Below are 19190 nucleotides of genomic sequence, written 5' to 3' on the forward strand. Positions count from 1 at the left end.
GCAGCTTGGGCTGGGTCGTGGCATAGCCTGGGCCTCTAGAAAGGGTGTGATCTGGGGCAGCCCCTCAGGGAAAGAGCTCCCAGCCCACCACCAGAACAAAGCAGATCAAAAGGGCACCATAGTGCGGACATAGCATGGGAGGAACCACGCAGGGAAAGGCAAGCCAGGAGATCAGTGATAGGGGATTCTGGACCCAGAGCCCGGCAGCCCCCAATCCACCCTCTCTGGGGGATGACAGGCCCCTTCAGAGACTCATCCAGGTGGGGCAGTCCTCCAGCCCCTCCCCTGGCAGGCAGGGAGACAGCTGTCCTGGCCTCCTCCCTCCATAGAGCAGCAGGCTGCCTGCATTCCCTGGGAGAAGGAGCTGCACCGCAGCCTGGAGAGGAGACCACCACCATCCTCTGGAAGGAGAACCCCACCTCTGCTGCCCCTGAAGGATAGACCCTCTTCCCCCGCTCCCAGCCGGTGGGCTCCTCACCAGTCCTATTCGCAGCTGTCGGGGGCTCCCTGCCAGCTCTGCTCCCAGCCCCGGGACTCCCCACATTGCCTATAGAGGTTACTCCACTTGGGTACAATCCACAATCAAGAGAGCGAGAGGCATGGTGCTGCCTGGCCGTCATGGCAAGGGAGGTGAGAAGTGGGGATGGAGGAGAGGCTCATGCAGGGTGTGCATGTGGGGTGGGGTTAGTGAGCTGATGGAGGAGGTGGGGGTGTGTGTTAATGTAGCCAGGGTCACAGCAGTCAGGAGTTGCCTAGCCTAGGCCAAGCCCGTCCCCCACCATGCGCCGTGCCCTCATCCTTTAGCTCGGATATGCCCAGAAACTAGCTACAGTGCCACAGCTCCCCCGAGCCAGAACACACACCCTCTCCCTAGCACCACGTGCCCCACACTCTCCCCACTGCCCTTCATGAGTCTGACCCTGTGCACTGCACCCCGAGCTAGACTCACATGCCCACTCCTCTGGGCCAGGAGGCTGGTGCCCCTTTGAGCAATGGAAACAGAAAGGCTGCCTCCTTTCAGAGCAAGCCTGCCCTGGCCTCCAGAGCCGGATGGAAGCCACCACCAGGGTCACGAGCAGTCTCTTTTGGAGACACTCCTGCCCTCCCTGCCTGTGCTCCCACTGAGCCCTAACTCTCGACCCCTCCCTTAGACTGACGCCACTAGGGGGCAATGTATCATAAGGGGGCACACGCTGGGAGGGATGTATGGCTTTCAGCCTCCTGGGGCAGTAGTGAGGGTAGGGAGTTGCCTGCAGCTATAACCCACTCACCACTCCCCAGTCACACACACACGCACACACCCCCTCCCACCCCAGCAGGGTGCTCTCAGAGTGCTGCCCACCCCAGGGCACAGGAGCTGTGCGCCAGGCTCCCTCAGGAATCCCACTCAGGGCTGGCAGTCCGTGTGCGATGCAGACATAGCCAGGAGGGTGTTAAAGGAGATGCCAAGTCTGGGTTAGGGGCAAGCCAGGGCTGCTTCATTCTGGACATTTCCAACGGCAGGCTCAGCAGCCCCTCAGAGCAGGAGTCTCCCCTCGGAGCGACTGCCAGGCGCTCCTCTACCTGGCCCGGCTGGCTAATGGCGAGAGAGGGCAGGGCAAGGTGCAGGGAATGAATGAGGCAGGCAGGGATGCCAGGACAGGCCATCAGCTCCTGAGACTGCAGGGGGCAGCACTGCGGCCAGGGCCCCTGGGCAAGTGCTGCCCCCTGCCTCTCCCGGCTGGCCTAGGCAGTTCTTGATGGTGGACTTGTACTTACCCCGGTCCACTGCACGCCCATACTCACTTCCTCGCTACCGTCTGTGGCGCTCTCATACTTGACACTGCCCCCCAGACTGTCGCGGCTCCTCCTCCTCTCCGCGCTGGCTCCCTCCTTCAGAATCTCCACCACCTTGGTCTGGTTAATGGGGTCAATGCCCTGCAGAGGGGTCAGCACAAGAGGATGCATGTCAGGGCTGGCCCCTTGCTGCTACTGAGAGCCAGTGCCACCATCTGCCCCAGGACGTGGCACGGCCCATCCCCCTGCCCCCATCTCCAGGGCCAGAACGCTCTCGGGGGGCTGGGCCCGAAGGAGGCAGCGCAAAGCCAACCACACACAGCAGGGAAGGGACAGCCCAAGAGAGACTTGCTGCAGGCAGAGGAGAGAGAAGGGCGCCCCCTCCACCTAGCTCACCACACTAAATGGGCCGGCTAGAGCATTACACGCAGGCCGGACAGAGCCTGGCTGGAGGGCTCTGGCCAGCAGAATGACCGGACACAGTCCCACCGGCCATCACCTACACCCCTCTGCAGCTAGCAGCCTGGTGTCCCTCCCGAGCAGCCTTTTGGGAGTGACCTCGTGGAAGGTCCAGCCGCTCCTGCTCAGCAGCTGTTTTGCTGATGTGTTCAGCTCCGAGGGGCACTAGTGCCCTTTGCCGAAGCCATGGCCAGTCAGGCTATCGTCTCACATTCAGCCAGGGGCTTCAGCGTTCTATTTATTAACCCTCCAACCCCCTCCACCGGTACGAGCCATGCTTCCAACTCTGCAGTTCCTGGGATCTCTGCCGCAGCCCTTCTAAACAGACCAGTGCACACTCTGCTACCTTCCAGCCCCCGCAGTCACCCATTCGTGAGCCGCTCAGTCACTCCGCTCACCCAGCCCTCGGCTGCACTGCCAGGCCTGGGACCTTGCGTGTCCAACGGTCAGTTTGAGCTCTTCACGCCTCTGTCTCGGAAAATTCCCCTCTCCCCAGCAACCTCTGTGGTGCAGATAAATGGCTCCCAAGCTACCGGCCAGTCTAACAGATCTGTGGCAGGAGCATTTCCCGAATTCCAGCTCCTTGCTGTACCACAGACACCCCTGAACGTCTCTCCCAAGCCCCAGCCCCAGCCCCAGGGGGAGCCAATGGGACTGCATGGATTTAAACCCACCGGGCCTAGGGAGCCTGGCCGGGGGTAGGCATCACAGGGCCCCACTCCAAGAGATCCTGTTGCCACTCTGAGGGGATGTGCCAGCGAGCAACCCCTCTCCCGCCCCTCAGCTCCATCCCACTGCCCAGGTTGCCAGGGCATCCCAGGGGTTACCTGCCGCCGAGACTGCACTGCACATGCCTCCAGCGTCTCTGCTGCCTCCAGCTTGCCCTGGCGCCTGTACAAAGCGCCTAGGTTCCGCAGGGTGGTGGTCACCGTGGGGCTGGGGGCGAGAGGAAATGTGAGGCTCAGGCAGCAGCCATCTATCCCCCCAGCGGCTCCTGGCTGGCACCCCTTCCTCTGCTGTGGCTGGGGCCCCTGCCACGCTGGGAAGACTCAGCTCTGTGGCAGTCCCTGAGAGCGTTCCAGGGGAGAGCCATAGCTGGGCTGGTCCCATCTGGCAGACTGGAGTGGGAAAGCGGGGAATGGAGCCACCAGGCGCCTGGCCAGGCCTTCTGGGATGGGCCACGCTGCACAGGAGGGCCCAGCCATCAACTCTCCCTGAAGGCATTGTGAACACACAGACGCTACACGCCCTTGAGGAGCACCTGTGGCCCTCACAGCCGCTCTGGCCAACTGGCAGAGGGCACCCCATACATAGCTCAGCCTGACACTCATTGCCCCAACTCACTGTCATCAGACTACGTCTCTAAAGTGTCAGGTAAGATAGCATGTGTCAGCTGGTGACATGCTGGCCCTGAAAATCATCGAGTGACTATGGATGGGGTGGGCACAGAGTTAGGGACACCTGCTGGAAATAGGTTCTTCACGTGTGCTTGAGAGGCGGTTCCTATGTCCAGCCTGCCCTGGAGAGAGGAATGTGGATTCCCCTGTCCGACTGGCTTGGTTACGGAGACACACGGGGGTGGAGGGAATGTCTTTTACTGGACCAACTTCTGTTGGTGAGAGAGCCAAGATCTGCAGCAACATGGCACACTCTTTGGATCCTCACAGGCAGAGGGCAATGAAAGTAAATTTACATACAGGATAAAGTAATCAAGCTAAAGAGGCCAACCCTTGACATGTGCTGGAGAGGGCGGGGCAGCCAGCATGATGCAAGGAAAGCACCGCAGGGGCTATTACTGCGATGGGGGCTTGGCGGGGCAGCACCTTGGCTCCAGAGGGGCTGCTTGCCAAGGCTGATGCCATGGTCCCCTAGCTCCCCGAGCCCCACCTTACCTGCTGACTTTGCAGGCTTTATACCAGCTGCCGTACTCTGCATAGAGGTCACCGTCTCTCTGTTTGCTCTGCAAGGGAAGGAGAAGAGAGGTTAGCTAGAGTAGCCCCATGACACCTGCCTCAGGCCCCCAGAACAGCCCCACCCCATGCTGGACTGAGCCCTACCCTGATTGCTGTGGCCAGCAGCAGCTCAACATTTAAACATCCCACTTTCCATCCCTGCCCCCCAATTCTATGGGGCCCCCTAGAGGACCTCTACATCCAGCCTGAGCTCCCGAGAGCCCACCTGAGCCATCCCAGTCCCCATCCCTAGAGCCCATCCTCCTGTTGGGGCTGTTGGCACTTTGGCACTTTCCTGCCCAGCCACTGCTCACGGAGATTTTCACAAGCACCGTGGCTGGTTTCCACGCCAGTCCGAGTGGGGCCAGCAATGCTGGGGCTGAAACGGACCTAAGCCCAGGGCAGATGGCTCTGAGCACCCCGGGTGGCAGTGCCCTCTGACCCCACAGTCACTGGGGCACAAAGGCAGGGCTTAGTTTGTGCCAGGCCTGAGCCCCATGATCTCTAGGCTTGGCAGTTCACAGCCCCAGCACTGCTGGGCTTGCTGCATCGGTTATGAATGTAAACAAATTGCTGGAGCCTCGGCACCTCCTTCATTACAAATTAAGCACTGCACAAAGGAGACAGCCAAGCGCCCAAACATTCAGAACTCAGTCCTTGGGCTGGTTTAAAGGGCCAGATCCTCACCCAGGGGCCGGAGCTAGGCTCGGAGGGTCCTGGCTACCAGAGGGGGGAGCGCCAGGGAGGGCAGTGGGGCTCACAGCTCTGCACATCAGGCCCCTCCCATTTCAGAGTCTCACTCCAGTCTAGGTGGCTTCTCCAGGCCCCAGTGAGAGCATTTTGGCCTGAGTGAGCCCAGGGAACCTTCCCACAGGGCAGAGCCATTCCCTTTGGAGGAATTCCAGCCCCTGGGCCTGTCACTCCAAGCCCCAGGGCAGGCAGCCAGCAGGGACACTCAGACACGCCCTTTCTCTCCAGGCTGGCTTTCCTCGCCCGGCCAGAGGATCAGCCCAGGCTAACTCAGCCTTTCCAAGACCACAAGGGGAAGCACGTCAGCCATGTCAGATGTGGGGACAGTGAGAGGCTACACCCAGCCCTCCCTCTGCATGGGAGCCCAGGTGTGCCCTGCTGGGCATCTAGCTGCAGTTCCTCCTTCCTGCATGGCCAGTCAGAATAATGGGCTCTGGGGCTGGTGGAGCTAGAGCAGGTGCTGCCAGCCCCCAGCATGACCACCTCGGCCACAGGATGGCACAGTTATGAGGTCAACAGCTAGACCGCCCCGGACAGAGAAAGGGAGGCTCAACAACCCTAGCGGGTACAGGCCTCACTCCATCCATGGGGCCTGGGGCCAACCCTGCACACATACCATCAACCTGGAGCACACCACTCAGCCCCTGGCAATGACAAAACACTGACTGCTTCAGCTTTCAACCATGGGTTGTGTTAGACCTTTGTCTGCTAGACTGAAGAGCCCATTGTGAAATATTCCTTCCCAATGTAAGTACTTATAGATTGTCTGCAAGTCACCCCTCAACCTTCTCTTTGTTAGACTCTAAGAGTTCAGTCTATTTAGCTTATCACTCTAAGGCAGGTTTTCTAATCCTTTAAACATTCTCGCGGCTCTTCTCTGACCCCTCTGCAATTTAGCAACAGCTTTCTTGAGCCGTGGGCACCAGAACTGGACAGACTCCAGCAGCACTGACACCAGTGCCAAACAGAGAGGTAAAATAACCTCTCTACTCCTACTCGAGATTCCCGTGCATGCGTCCCAGGATCGCATTAGTGCTTTTGGCCACAGTGATGCAGTGGGAGCTGATGTTCAGCCAATCATCCACCATGACCCTCACATCTTTTTCAGTCACTGCTTGCCAGGGTAGAGACCCTCATCACGTAGGCACGGTCTACATTCCTTGTTCCTAGATGATACATTTACACTTGGCTGTATTGAACCACAGACTGTTTGCTTGGATGCTTCAAGACCCCAGCAACGGAGTTTCTCTCGCTGACTGCCTGCTATTTCCAGTAAGGTCTACGTGCCGCCTCTTGATACAATAAAACACCGGGGGCTGGCCCACGCCAGCTGATTCAGGCTCCCACGGCTCAGGCTGAGGGAATATGAAATTGCAGTGTAGATGTTCGGGGGTGGGCTGCAGTCCGGGCTCTGGTGGCATCCCAATTATAGCACGCTCACAGCGGGAGACAAGGGCTGGGGCACAGACTCTGTGTATCTCCTCGCCCTGCCTTTAAACACCAGCTGATTCTCCAGCCAGGATATCTGCTGCAGCACCCCAGGATGGCATCACCACAGAGCTCTCTCCCAGCCCCCATATCACGGGGAAAGTGAGGCTATTCCTACCAGGGGGCATGTCCCAAACCGTGAGCCCAGGACCATTCCAGCTGCCACTGCCATGCCCAGTACCCTCCCTCCCCAGGGGGCACAGCTCCTGCCTTGGCCCTGCCCAATCCCCACATGTGCCCCCGCCGCTGCCTGGACGCTAGTAAATCCACCCCACCCATGCATTCAGCCCCATCGTGATGTTCGGTGAAATGGTAAGTACAGAGAAAGAAAGTGAAGCTCTGCCAAAATGGGTATGATGCTTTTTAATAGGAGAAAACAGACAGGCAACCACGTACGGCAGGGGGAGGGTCTCCAGGCCTGGGAGGGAATGGGAGCAACACCCCTCAACCCAGGGGCTCGGCTAGTGCTACGCAGAACCAAGAGAGCACAGCTCAAGGGAACAGGGACCACCTGTGGGTTAGGCTAGTACACACGTCTCCCACTGGCCACAACACAGCTCTCGCCTTACACCCAGCCCACTGCTGCTAGCTTGTGGTGGGCACCACAGTATGTCCTGGGGGACGGCTGGCACCAGCATTTCTGCACTGCAGAATGCCCAACACACGAAGCCACCTCCATTAGAGTTCACCTGGAGGAGGTGGAGCAGGAGACAGAGCCCCCCACAGTCTCTATGCTTAGCAGTAGCCTGGAAATCATCTCAGCCCTGTACAGGGGAGAGAAAGCCCAGTCCTGGCCCGTGATAAGAGAGCACACCACTCAAACCCAGCGCCCAGAAAAGCTGGGTGCTGGAGCCACTCCTTCCCAGCTGGAGCTCAGAGCTGCTCTGGGCTAGGAGCAGGAAGGGGCAGTACAGGCATAAGAAGCCACCTTGCCCCACACAGGCCAAGGCAATTTCAGGACCCTGGTGGAACCTCCTTGTGGCAGAGTCTTGTCCTGAGGTGGCAGCAGGAGAGCCATAGGGCCAGCTCATTTCTCTCGCTCGAAGTTAAACGTGTAGGCGCCAGGCCAGAAGTTCAGCTCTGGGACTGCGTGCGTATGGAGCTGCGCAAGGCCGGGGAGGCAGGGCCCCGAGGTGGGTAAGCAGATGTGAACCCTCAGGGCTCAGACAGGGATGTTGGTGACTAAAGGCCTGAGTGGTCTACTAGCCTGAGCTGCTGTGTCACCTCCAAGTCCCCCTGGTAAGGGAACTGCTCCCATCTGTCAAAGCAACACTAAGGCCCACGGAGAGCAGGGGGACATGCCTTTCTGAAAGAAGGGCCTTCCCCAGAACCTCCTGGCACACGCAGACAGGAAGGGTGCTGCAGGCTCACCAGACCCCTTTATATCCTGGCAGCTCCTCATCTCCGAACCTGTGAGCTGGGGCTCACAGCGTACCTGGCCATGGAGCTCTGGGTGCACAGGGAAAGCAACAGGACACGGAGCCACTCCGAGCAGCAATCCCACACACCAAGGCTAGCAGTGCAGGTAGGCCTCCACATAGCAACATGCCCTGAAAGCAGCCGAGCAGCAAGCTCCACTGACAAGAGGTGGCCAAATGTCATCTGTCAATCTCTAGAGATCTGCCCCTTAAACACGAGCAGCAGCATCTCTTCTCTGGGTGAGCCTCCGGCCAGCCCTCAGCCAGCCTGGGAGAGCACTGACCCTGAACATCTGGGCAGTGGCACTGCAACCTCCAGAACCTCACCTGCACACGGAGGAGGGGACGCACAACAGTACCCTGGGGAGCTCTGCACAGCAGTGGCCTCAGCCTAGGTGACAAGGTAGCCAGGTGCAGAAGCCCTCAGGAGCAAGCCCAGTCACCCCAGTCAGGGGCCACAACGGAGTCAACAGAACAGTATGGGCAATGGCATCACAGGCAACTAATGGGCTCAGCACTGTCACCTGACCTTCATCCGCGGCTGGATCGTCTCACGGCCCTGCACAGCGCTAGGACAGATGGGCAGGGATGGAAAAGTTGCAGCAGGCCTGGCCTCCGGGCAATGCCAAGGCTGCCTCACCACCACCTTTTCCATCACCTAGCTCCCAAGGCTGTGTCCAGGCAGGATGACATTCAGCACGGCCACCAGTGTCAAGGGTTGGCACCAGCCCTCCTTTCGGGAGACATTAACAAGCTCCAACAAGAGCTCCAAGCCCTACGTTTGATTTAGTCATCCACAAAAGGCCTCAGCTGGAGCCAAAAAGGCTCTCCCTCCTCCACAGCTAACTCCTCACTGCTCAGAACTGGCACCCCCCACTGGAGGAGACCCCACGAATGCGATCGGGTGCTAGAAATTTTGCCTTGACAACTATCATGTCACTCCCTCCTCTTTCCCAGAGGCCTTGTCTAACCCAGGCTACCCGCACGGCCAGCTGACCTGGAACTGAGCATCGACGCAGTGGCTTACAATAAATGCTGGTATCAACCCAGCAGGCTCTTGGCAGCACGGCCCAGGGGCCACCCCCTGCTTAGGTGGAGCAGTGGGTGCAGCAGCACAGAGCACCCAAGGGGCGAGCCAGCTTAGAGCAGCAACGATTCTTTACAGCTTGCGTGCTAGTCTCGGCAGTCCTGTGCCCTGCAGCACCCCCTGCCCCGCATGGTGCTCTGCTTCTCAAGGGGCCCTCAGCGTCCTATGTGGGCTACGCTGGGAGATGAAGAGATTGCAGCTTGGGGCACACAAAGGCCAAGAGAGAGACCTCCAGACTAGATTGCACTGTGCAGGATAGAAGCTGGGACAGCTCCCAGAAACAGGGTGGGATCTCAGAGGGCCGAGCACCTGCTGCATTCAGAGTTAGTTACTCAAGCCCTCAAACTCCAGCCTGGCCATCTAGACAACTACTCTGCCAATCCTGACTGCCGGCTCCCAGTCCAGGGTCTGCGCACACAGACGAGAGACCTGAGAGAGGCCTCCCTGCTGCATTTGCACAGGGAGAGGGGTGAGAGAGGTGTGCTGGGGGCTCCTGCGTCTTGCCTGCTGCCTAAGAAGGGACACCTGCTCCGTATGTCTGTTTAGCTCAGTCCATCTCAGGAGTGCACCTCCCTCTCTCTCACAGCTGCTGGGGTCAATTCCCATTCGCCAGGGAGCCAGGGCTGCTGCCCCGAGGAAGGCAGCCTGGCTCCCAAGGCCCTGTGCTCTCTGGGGCTCTAGATGCTGGCATGGTTTGCGTTGCCCTCGCTCAGAGCTGGACTGGAAGGACCAGGGTGCCGGGGAGAACTCTAGGTCCCATTCTGGCTCCAGTAGCACACTGCAGAAGGTTCTCTGGGGAGATGATGGAGGCAGCAGACTGCAGCCTCTTCCCAGTCCTGTCTGCCTCTCCTCTCAGGTTCCCTTTCTCCTGATCAGCCTTATGGGCTACCCCAGGAGTGAGCTGGGCTTTTGTGGCCCTTTGGGGCTGGAAGCTAAGTCTCTGGCACAGAAACACGCTGTCATTCCGCCATCTTCCTCTGTCCAGAGTGTCCTAGGGAGAGCACTACAAGCAAACAGAAAACATGCAGGCACAGCGAGACACATAGCGGCCTCCCCCCTGCCAGAGCACAGCCCTCCTTCCCACACAGGTACAAGAGAGCAATTGCAGCACCCCCACCTCTGCTATGCCCCTGCCCAGCTGCAGCACCCTGCCTCCTTCCCTATGCCTATGCCCTGTCCCAGCTGCCCCCCTGCTGGCTGTGACCAGCTGCAGCACCTGCTGTTCCAGAGGGGTTACAGAAAGCAGAGACTCCCCTCCTGCCCCTAGGGAAGAGAAGAGACTCCAGCTCCCAGGACAGGACCTTCCCCACCCCCGGCATACAAGCTGAGCCACTGGGCTGTCTCTACTGTCAGAGACTGTGCTGATCTGACCTCTTGCTCTCACCTTGCTCATCTCCTCTCTCTCCTCCGCGTGCATCCAGATCGGCTTGTGCTCATCTGTGGGGCAAACACAACAGAGTGCTGTTCACAACCTCGCTCCGGAGCTCCACCCTGCCACACGCTGCAGCACCACACCCCACCTAGAAACCAGCCAGGATCCCGGGGGCACTGGCTTCAGAACGCACCTCTCCGGCTCTCTCCACAGGACCTGCCTGTGGGGCTCTCCCCAACCCCAGCAGGGGCTGCATCCCTGCTCGTGGGCTGCTAATCCCTTGCTGGTTCCATAGTCTGCTCTCCACACATAAATGACCTTCCCCTTAGCCCTGGGGAAAGCCTCCAGCCACTCTGGGGCTCCTCTTATCCTGTATGGTTGAGGGAGAGGGGCAGGGCAGTGCCATGCGCAGGGATGGCGGCGCAAGGACAGCTGTTAGCCACAATGTACAGAGTCACTGAGCTCTGTAAGGTCTTTGGTTAGATCCCATGGTGCCAGCCCTGCAGGAGGAATGGGGGCCTTCTCCCTTCCCAGTCAGGTGGCTGAGAGCATTGAACTGCATGGAGACAAGCCCAGGCAGGGTGCAGAGCACAGCAGGCTTTGCAGGGACTCGCCCTGCCAGCAGAGGGGACATTGCATAGAGCCAGTCCCACAACTGGAATGGGGAACAATTCCCCAGAGAGCTATGGCCAGGCTCCCCACTTCCCCCCCCCCCACTTTCCAGCTGTACATACCATCCACAGAGCCAAACTCCTTCACATGGGCACGGGTGAGGATCTCCTTGTACAGCACCTCAGCATCCTTGTATTTGCCTTGTTTCAGGTAGCAGGAGGCCTGCAGCCAATAGAGAGAGTTTTTCAAGCCCCACTGGGCCACGTGAGACCATGAATACCCCCTAGTCAGCTCTCCCAGGCCCCCCAGTCAGCTTCCCCAGCTCCTCTCTCACTGACCCAGATGCCACCCTATGCCCCCCAGACAGCCCCCACTCCCTGCAGACGCACCAAGTTGTTCTTGGTCTTGGCCACGTTGGGGTCGTCATGGCCCAGGCGGCTCTCGTAGATCTCCAGTGCCCGGCGGTAGTAGTACTCCACCTCCTCGTACTTGCCCTGGTTCTGGCACAGTAGCGCCAGGTTGTTCAGCTGCTTGGCCACGTCTGGATGGTCTTTGCCTAGAACCTGGAGAAGCCAGAGAAGGGAGGCCTCAGACAGCAGCCTCTTCAAGATCACTGCAGGCCCCATGGGGACACCATGGCTGCTCCTCCTTGGACTCCTGGGAACACCCTACTCTACTGAGGGACACTCTAGCATGCCAGCCCTCGCCCAGCACTCCCTGAAGCTAAAAGGCAGGGAACAAGTAGACTCCAGCTGGTCCCTCAGTCAGCATGGCCTGTAGCCACATGGTGGCCAAATGCCAGGGAGATTCAGAGAGATGGTTCATTGGCAGTGAATGGAGATGGAGACCCTGGCACTACAAAACAAAGCTGGAGGCCGGAGGAGAGCAGGTGGTAGAGGTCAGCGCACTGGGGGCAGAGGGAAACTACAGGGACCTGCTGGATGTTTTTCAGGGCACTGGGGACTCAGACTTTAAGGCCAGAAGAGACCATCATGCCTGATCTCCTCCACATTGCAGGCCACAGAACCTCACCTGCCCACTGCTGTAACAGACCCATAACCTCTGGCTGAGATACTGAAGTCCTCAAATCATGAACTCATCTCCCCACCCTCCCACCCCAGGCAGACTGCTAGGAGGAGTTGCGGGAGGGCGATGCTGGTACCTTCTCCCAGATCTCAGGGATGGGGAGCAGCCCATCAGGAGGGGTGAGGGTGTATACGTGCACTCAGGGAGGGCTCAGGCTGGTACCTTCTCGCGGATCTCCAGGGCTCGCTTGCACAGTGGCTCTGCCTCCTTGTACTTTCCTCTCTTGCCATAAAGAACAGCCAGATTGTTGAGGGTCGCTGCCACCTACAGGAACAAGCCCCATCCCACTGAAGTGAGAAGGAACCAGAAGGAATGTGCTGGGGGAGAGGAGGAGGTGGGGAGCAAGGCCATCCTGGTCTCTTTGGACTCACCATTACAGCCGCTGGGGCGAAGCACAGCGGCAACTTGGCAGCACACAGCAACTCTGCCCAGCTAACCGGGCCAGGGAGGAGCAGCCTGTACCCAGCTGCAGGTGCCAGGCACGTTAGGGAAGCAGCACAGAGTTATCCACGATGCCCAGGGTAAAACCCAAACTCCTCCCAAAAGTGCTGGAGTCAGGACTGGGACTGCATGTGCCCTCACCTGATCCCCCAGCATGGTATAGCGGGGCAGAATGCCAAGGGGTGCTCCATGGCCAGTGCCTGAGCCCCATTCCCTGCCACCTGGGGCTTTTCGTGGCAGCCTGCTGTGCAATCAGTGAGCAGCCCAGCCAGGTGTATCACGGAGAATGGGGGGGAACGTGACATGCTTCTTGCCCACCTGGCCTCCACTCCCCAGCCAGCAGAGGACATGTGCCCCCAGGGCCAGGGCAGCAGATACTCACTGCAGGGTGGTCTTTCCCCAGCGTCTTCTCACGAATGGAGAGTGCGTCATTCAGCAGATGGGCTGCCTCTTTGTATTTATTCTGATCCCTGCGGCACAAAGCCAGTGAGTCACGGTGCAGGTCTAAAGTGCTGGGACTCTGAGCACATGGCGCCTGGAACAACAGTCCCCCCAGCAATCCTGCAGCCTTTTCCAATTCCCAATTAGCCTCAACAACCACAGCTGTACCCCCATTCCAGCCTGCCCTCTCCCATCCCTCCCCATGCCCTACAGCTTTCCCCAAATCCCAGCCCTTCCACAGCTTTCTGCAAAGCCCACCCCAGGCTAACGGGGCCTGGGCTTCATGGCCATCACCTGACCCAAAGCAGTTTCCAAATGGAGACTCTGCCAGATACAGGAGGCCCACATCTGCCAGACTCCTGCACTGGTAGATGGGGAAGAAGTGGCAGGGCTCTGCTCCCCATCCCAATGCTCACCTGTACACCAGTGCCAGGATGTTGAGCATGGTGGCCACATCGGGGTGGTCGTGGCCTGATGTCTTCTCCAGGTCCTCCAGTGCCTGCTTGCAGAGTGGCACAGCTACCTCGTAGCGCCCCTGCGAGGCGTACTGGATCACCAGGTTGTGGAGGGTGCGCAGGCGTGCTGGGATCTCGTAGCCACCCTGCTGGGCAGCTGCTGCTGCACTGCTGTGCTGGTGGGGCACTGCCAACACACACACGAGTAATCAGGCTGGTGGTGGACACTGGGCACAGGCCACACACCGCTTGGGCTCACAGCACCAGCCAGGCTGGGCTACCCACTCACCTCAAGCCAGCCAGGGCTCTTACTACAGGCCCCAGCAGACAGACCACAGAGAAGGACGGAGGATCGGGATGGGGGGACTGGAACCACTTACTTCCTGGGCCGTGATCCTCTTCTTCATTCGGGAACAGATCATCCAGAGAGTCCTTTGTGGAGTCCCCTTCCTTCTCCTCCTGGCAGGGGGCGGGGAAGAACCATCAGTGTAAAGTGCCAGCACCCCAGTAAGATAGCTCCCCACCTCACCCTGTGCAGGGTCCAGTCCCCACTGAGGTCAGGCAGGTGCTCCCCCCACCCCATGGGCTCAGTGAGCCCACCCCCCGACCTCAAGTCTCACTCCTGGTCCTGGCAGCAGGGTCCCACATCACAGCTGGCTCCTTAGCAGACAGACCCTGGTTCAGGCAGGCGAAAGCGCACTCCCTTTTTGGGGCTAGAGGAGTCCTGGGGGGCAGGACTGTGACACACTGCCAGTTGTCCAGAGCACAAGCCATGGACGCTGGGCACTCCTGGAGGGCCCGTCCATCCCGTGGCTCAGCCTTGTGGGATGGCTCTGGGAGTCAGAGCCCCCTGCAGCAATGACTTTTACCGATGGCGAGACGTCCTCGTCGTATTTCTTCAGCTGGTTCATGAACTCCAGGTGCTTCTTCTCCTCCTCCAGCTGGGCCACCGTCTGCTCACTGCGCTGCAGCTTCTGCTGAGTGTTGGCCAGCTCATCTCGCAGCCACTGGTTCTCCTGGCACAGTCTCCGCACCTGGGCGCGCAGCTTCTGCTTCTCTGACTCCACTGCATTCAAATGGCTGGACAGAGCCATCATCACCTGGGCCAAGAGAGCCAACGGCAACATCAGTAGTCCAGCAGGAGAACCAGCACAGCCTCCCCCCGCAGGACAGCCCCACTACGCTGCACCCTGGCCCCATCTGCCTCTCCAGACAGAGATTAGTCATTGCCAAGCTCAGATCTGGCAGAGGATTCTGCAGCCCCTGGGGATGGCACGGTACTGTCTGCCCTCCTATCCCAGACCCCCGGATCACCCCTACCATGTGCTTGCTACCATGCCTCCCCGTCACTCACCTGAGCCTCCCCAAGACCCAGCTCAATCATCTCCACCGACTTGCGGAGCAGATTGGATTTCTCATGCACCAGGTTGGCCTCCTCATCCTTTTTCAGACACTTGATGGTCTCCAGCAGGCTATGCAGGATGGAGTTGTGCTCGTTCTTGAGGGCCTCCAGCCCCTGCATCACCAGCTTGGTGTTGCAGATGATTTCCTCCTGGCTCAGCTTGTCCAGCTTCTCCTCCCTTGGGTACACCATTGTGGACATAGTCCTCCACCTACACACCTGCCTAGCAATGAGAGAAGAGCAGAGCCTTGGTGAGTGTCAGAGCCTTGCCCAGGGGAGCTACAAGGGTGCAAGATCTTAAGAGAGAAGCTGCATAGAGCCCCACCCCCACAGACAAGTCAGAGGGGATGCCAGGGACCAGGGATCAGATGCTTTTGATTACCCCTCTCTGCAAGTCCTCTCCTCTCTTCATCCCGTCTCTTTCAAGGAGGGGAGAGCTTTGTGGGCCTATCCCCATCTAAGAGGAGGGGGACAGGGAGTGCTGTCTGTCACCTGCAGGAACTGCGTGTGTGGGCAGGAGACAGAGAGCCAGCATCAGAACTGACGCTCTCCTGTACGCCCCCACACCTTTGGCAGCTAAGAAAGCTGATTTAGCTGCCCTTTCAGAGCGGAGTTAAGTAACTGGCAGCTGGGATTGTGGTGAACACACCTCCAGTCCAGAGGTCACTGAGAGGGAGCAGTGGGAACGAATGCAAAGAGGCATGAGGCACCTTGGCTGAGTAAGAAGAAAGGACAAAGGGAGGATAGAAAGAATCCAACCCAAAGTCTGTTGCTTCCTCAGCAGTGAATCCCCTAAGAAAGCACCTGCCTCAGGGCTGGGAGGCACTGACCTCGGCCAACCTAAAGGGCTCACCACCCCCAGAACAAAGACATGCATTGGGCTGAGTCGGGGAAAGGAGTACAGCGTGACCGACAGGATTTAGCACAAGCAAGGAGGGAAGACACTGACAGGTTACTGAAGGCTGTTCCACACAGGGAAGTTTACTGCATTCCAACAGCAATATAACAGTACCACAACAGCTATGCCATGGAACTCCCCAAGGAGGCTCTTCTCTGGAATGACAGTAGCCTTTTTTCTGGGTAATTTGCTTTGCTGCCAGCCAAGGGACTGTTCCCAGCACAGCATTAGGAGTCAGGGCTCCTGTGCACAAGCCGCTCCATGCCCCTGCCCATGCCTCATTCTCTATATCCAGTGGGAGAATAAGAGCCCACCAACCTTTGTAGGGGAACTGTGAGAGTTACTGTTTTTATAGTGTGCCATTGTTACTTCTGGAGCCCTGCACAGGAGCCGTCCGTGCTGTTCCTGGGGCAACGGGGACAGCATGCACTCTGCAGCCCTGAGTGTGAACGGACTATGTTCAGGGAAAGCACCGTCACATTTGACAACTGCAGTCCAGAGAGAGCAACACACACTGTGCAAACAGAACTCCTGTGCCCTGGCTGTCCCTCCCTGGCAGACCCATAGGGTCTGGTCTCCAGCCCCCCCACACGCACTACTGCTTTAGGTGGTGTCTGGTTCCCCCTCTCCAAGGTACATGGTAGAGACATACCCCCCAAAGATCTGCCCCTTCACACTCCAGCCTGACTATCCCCACTGCCTCCCCCATGCCAGACAAATGCCCTGGCTCCAGGCTCTGAACCCACTGCCCCAGGCACATCCAATTCTTACCTCACTCAGTGTCCCTACCTAGGGCTGGATTAGGTGCATGGACCTAGTGCCAGTGCTGGGGCATGCAGCAGCAACTGGTGGAGTCTGCCCACCAGCATTGCCCTCTGCAGGCATGGAGAGATACCAAGCAGACAGCGCAATCTGGGCTCATATGACCCACTGGAAGGAAGGTGGCAGGTGGCCAGGGTATTACGCCAGCTAGAAGAGGGAGGGAAGAAGGGAGGGTGCTGGCAGCAGATTTGCCTTTGTTCTGCTGTTAGGACCCACCTTTGTGCGTTATGGGCACTTTGCTCAGCAACAGTCTCCTGCCTGTGTTTACAGCATAACTAGAAATCTCACTCCAGGTGTGGCATGAGGGACGTCAGAACAAATGGAGTCTCTACAGAACTCCCGCTCCAGCAGGCACACTCCTCTCTCAGCTCTCAGGGAGGCAGCTGCTCAAGATAGCCCCGACTGCCCACCCCTCCAGTTCCTTGTGGTGGGGAGGGGTGCCCCAGAGGGGAGGTGGTCTGGGCAGCTGCAGGGACACAGCCCCAGGGACACTAGTTGCACACTGAACTTGGAGAGGATCGCCCACCCACAGTGAGACAGTAAGTGGAAGGGGAGAGAGAGGAGACTGGCAGCTAGTGACCTAGTGAGATAGAGGGAGGCTGCCTATAATACAATCTGCCTGCCCCCCGGGAGTCCTGGTTGGGAGCTGGGGCCAGGAGAGGGGCTGGGCCGTGGCCAAGAGTTGGGGGGCCAGGAATGGGGCTATGGGCTGAGGCTAGAGGCAGGGCCAGACAGGGTGGGCCAGGTTGGGGACTGCCCAGGCCCCACCACACTCCCCAGAACATTCTCCGCAAATTCCTTCCCGAACATGCCCCGCAGTTTGGGGCTCACTAGTCTATACTGAAGCGCTTTAGCTGTAGCATGTTAAATGTAGACCAGCCCTCAGACTCTGCAGCTTGGGAGGCAGCTCAGGAGAGTCACTGAGATTTCCAGCTCAGGGGAAAGACAGTCAATGAAACACGGGCTGCCTGAAGGAATAAAGCAGAGATAGGCCTGCTGCTGCAGGAGCTCAGAGGAAGAAGTGTCCATCCCCCCCAGCCCCGCCAATCTGAAGAAGGCACCCTGAGAAAGGGGCACCCCAAGCACAAGAATGGCAGGACAGTGCCACCTGAAGATAGCTTGGCCTTTCTCTCCCAGGCCCTGTCTCCACTAAAGCCATGTTAGCCACAGCCTTGCGCCTAAGACACTCAGGTGGAGTTATAGTTTCTGGCACAAAACACAGGACTTCAGCCCAGGCTCAGAAACTGGGAAAGCAGGAAATGTGAATCACAGACCCCCATTGTGGGAGTGAGAAGAACGCCCCTTCCCCCCAAAGGCTTCTCAGGATGGTGGTGTAATCCTGGCCATTGGAGGTATTTAAGAACAGGTTGGACAGATGTCAGGGATGGTCTAGGTTTACTTGGTCAGGCCACAGTGCTCTCAGAGGGCTGGACTTGATGACCTCTCAAGGTTCCTTCTGTTGTCGGTAGCTACCAGTGTGGTGCTCCGTTCTTGTTCGATGATGATAACAGTCGGCTGCGTGCATGTTCCCTCTGTGTGCTGCCCCAGCTCTGCGCAGATAGCTAACACAGCAGACCCCAAGAGAACCCCCAAAAACCACAGACTCTAGTAAGGTACGAAGGAACCCGAGCCAGGTTTATTGTCAAATGAAACACAGTAATAGTTCCCTATAGACTCTACAGGGTATACAACGAATTTGTGCTCCCTGGCAATGGTCACAGCTCAGTCAGTGGCGGGACACTCCACTGCCCCCTAGGCTGGTCAAAGATATGTGCTCCGGGACCTACTTTTATACCGTTGCAGGACCGATTACTCATCATAGTTCAAACGAATCTATCCATCACGTTGCCCTTTAGACCCTGTCTTTAAGATGCACCTGCCTGTTCCTTGTTATGTCTACGGAGTGTCTTGCCGCCACCTTGGCACAAGTTTCTCTCATTCGCCCTGATGTGTGTGTGTGTGCACGTGCCTCTAACAACCTTTTCCTGACAATTTCTGTGAGTGGGCCCTGGCTCTGGCTCACAGCCCAGCTTTGCTTATCACTGCCTGGAGGTACTGTGGTTCAGGCTTTACTTTAGTTCAGGCTTCAGGCCTCAGACTGGGCCTCTGATACAAGAATTTATGTTTCAGGGCCTCCGCTTACTATACCTTCCAATCCTATATTTTACCCCTGGGGGAATTCTGCGCCACTGTAAATGCACAGAATTTATGTCCCCGGCAGATTTCTTTGTTCCCCCACAGAAAAATGACTTTCTGATGGGGAAGCCACAAGAGCGGTCATGAGACCCTCCCCAGCAATATGTTTCGGGTGCCCAGGCAGCCACCAGAGAGGTAAATCACTGTAGGGCAAGGGCTGGGACTGGGGAAGACCTGGCTAGTGGCTCCTACCCTGAACCAAGCTCAGCTGCTAGTCCTGGCTGGGGAGGATGGGACTTCTTCTTCCCCTGCACAGCCCCCTAGTAAGAGTCAGATCCACCCCCAGATTTCTCCCACAGCTGTAGGAAGCGCGGCAAACTCCCTCCCCTACTTCCTGAACCCATCACTCCTCAGCTGCAGGGGGTGAGATCCTTGTACAGGGAGCTGCTCCCTCATCCACCCAACCCCAGTGCATCCAGACCCCTTCATGCCCAGACCCTCCCACCAAGCCTCACCCCCCCGATAAGCCCCACTCTCCCAGCATCTGGACCCCGCATTGAGCCCCCCACACCCTCTGCTGAGCTCTGTCCCCCAC

At 58.4% G+C, this 19190-nt stretch overlaps 1 protein-coding gene across 10 annotated transcripts in view; it reads right to left on the reverse strand.

Moving 5' to 3' along the window:
- The window catches only part of KLC4 (kinesin light chain 4), a 49779-nt gene that overhangs the window by 16564 nt on the left and 14025 nt on the right, over positions 1–19190 (reverse strand). For 5 of the 10 annotated variants that reach the window (XM_048842374.2, XM_075127296.1, XM_048842375.2 and 2 more), the window contains exons 2-13: positions 14692–14962; positions 14207–14437; positions 13718–13796; positions 13299–13524; positions 12824–12911; positions 12163–12264; positions 11304–11477; positions 11037–11136; positions 10315–10367; positions 4128–4195; positions 3063–3171; positions 1759–1917 (exon numbers count right to left, since the gene is read on the reverse strand). In XM_048842374.2, the coding sequence (XP_048698331.1) occupies positions 1759–1917; positions 3063–3171; positions 4128–4195; positions 10315–10367; positions 11037–11136; positions 11304–11477; positions 12163–12264; positions 12824–12911; positions 13299–13524; positions 13718–13796; positions 14207–14437; positions 14692–14940 (1638 nt within the window). In that variant the 5' untranslated portion in view covers positions 14941–14962. Of the gene's footprint in view, positions 1–1758; positions 1918–3062; positions 3172–4127; positions 4196–6773; positions 9934–10314; positions 10368–11036; positions 11137–11303; positions 11478–12162; positions 12265–12823; positions 12912–13298; positions 13525–13717; positions 13797–14206; positions 14438–14691; positions 14963–16408; positions 16525–19190 lie in introns of those variants that run through there. The other 5 variants (XM_075127293.1, XM_075127295.1, XM_048842376.2 and 2 more) reach the window with 4 other exon arrangements.

This window comes from Caretta caretta, chromosome 3, assembly GCF_965140235.1.
Source record: "Caretta caretta isolate rCarCar2 chromosome 3, rCarCar1.hap1, whole genome shotgun sequence".
Classification (NCBI taxonomy): Eukaryota; Metazoa; Chordata; order Testudines; family Cheloniidae; genus Caretta; species Caretta caretta.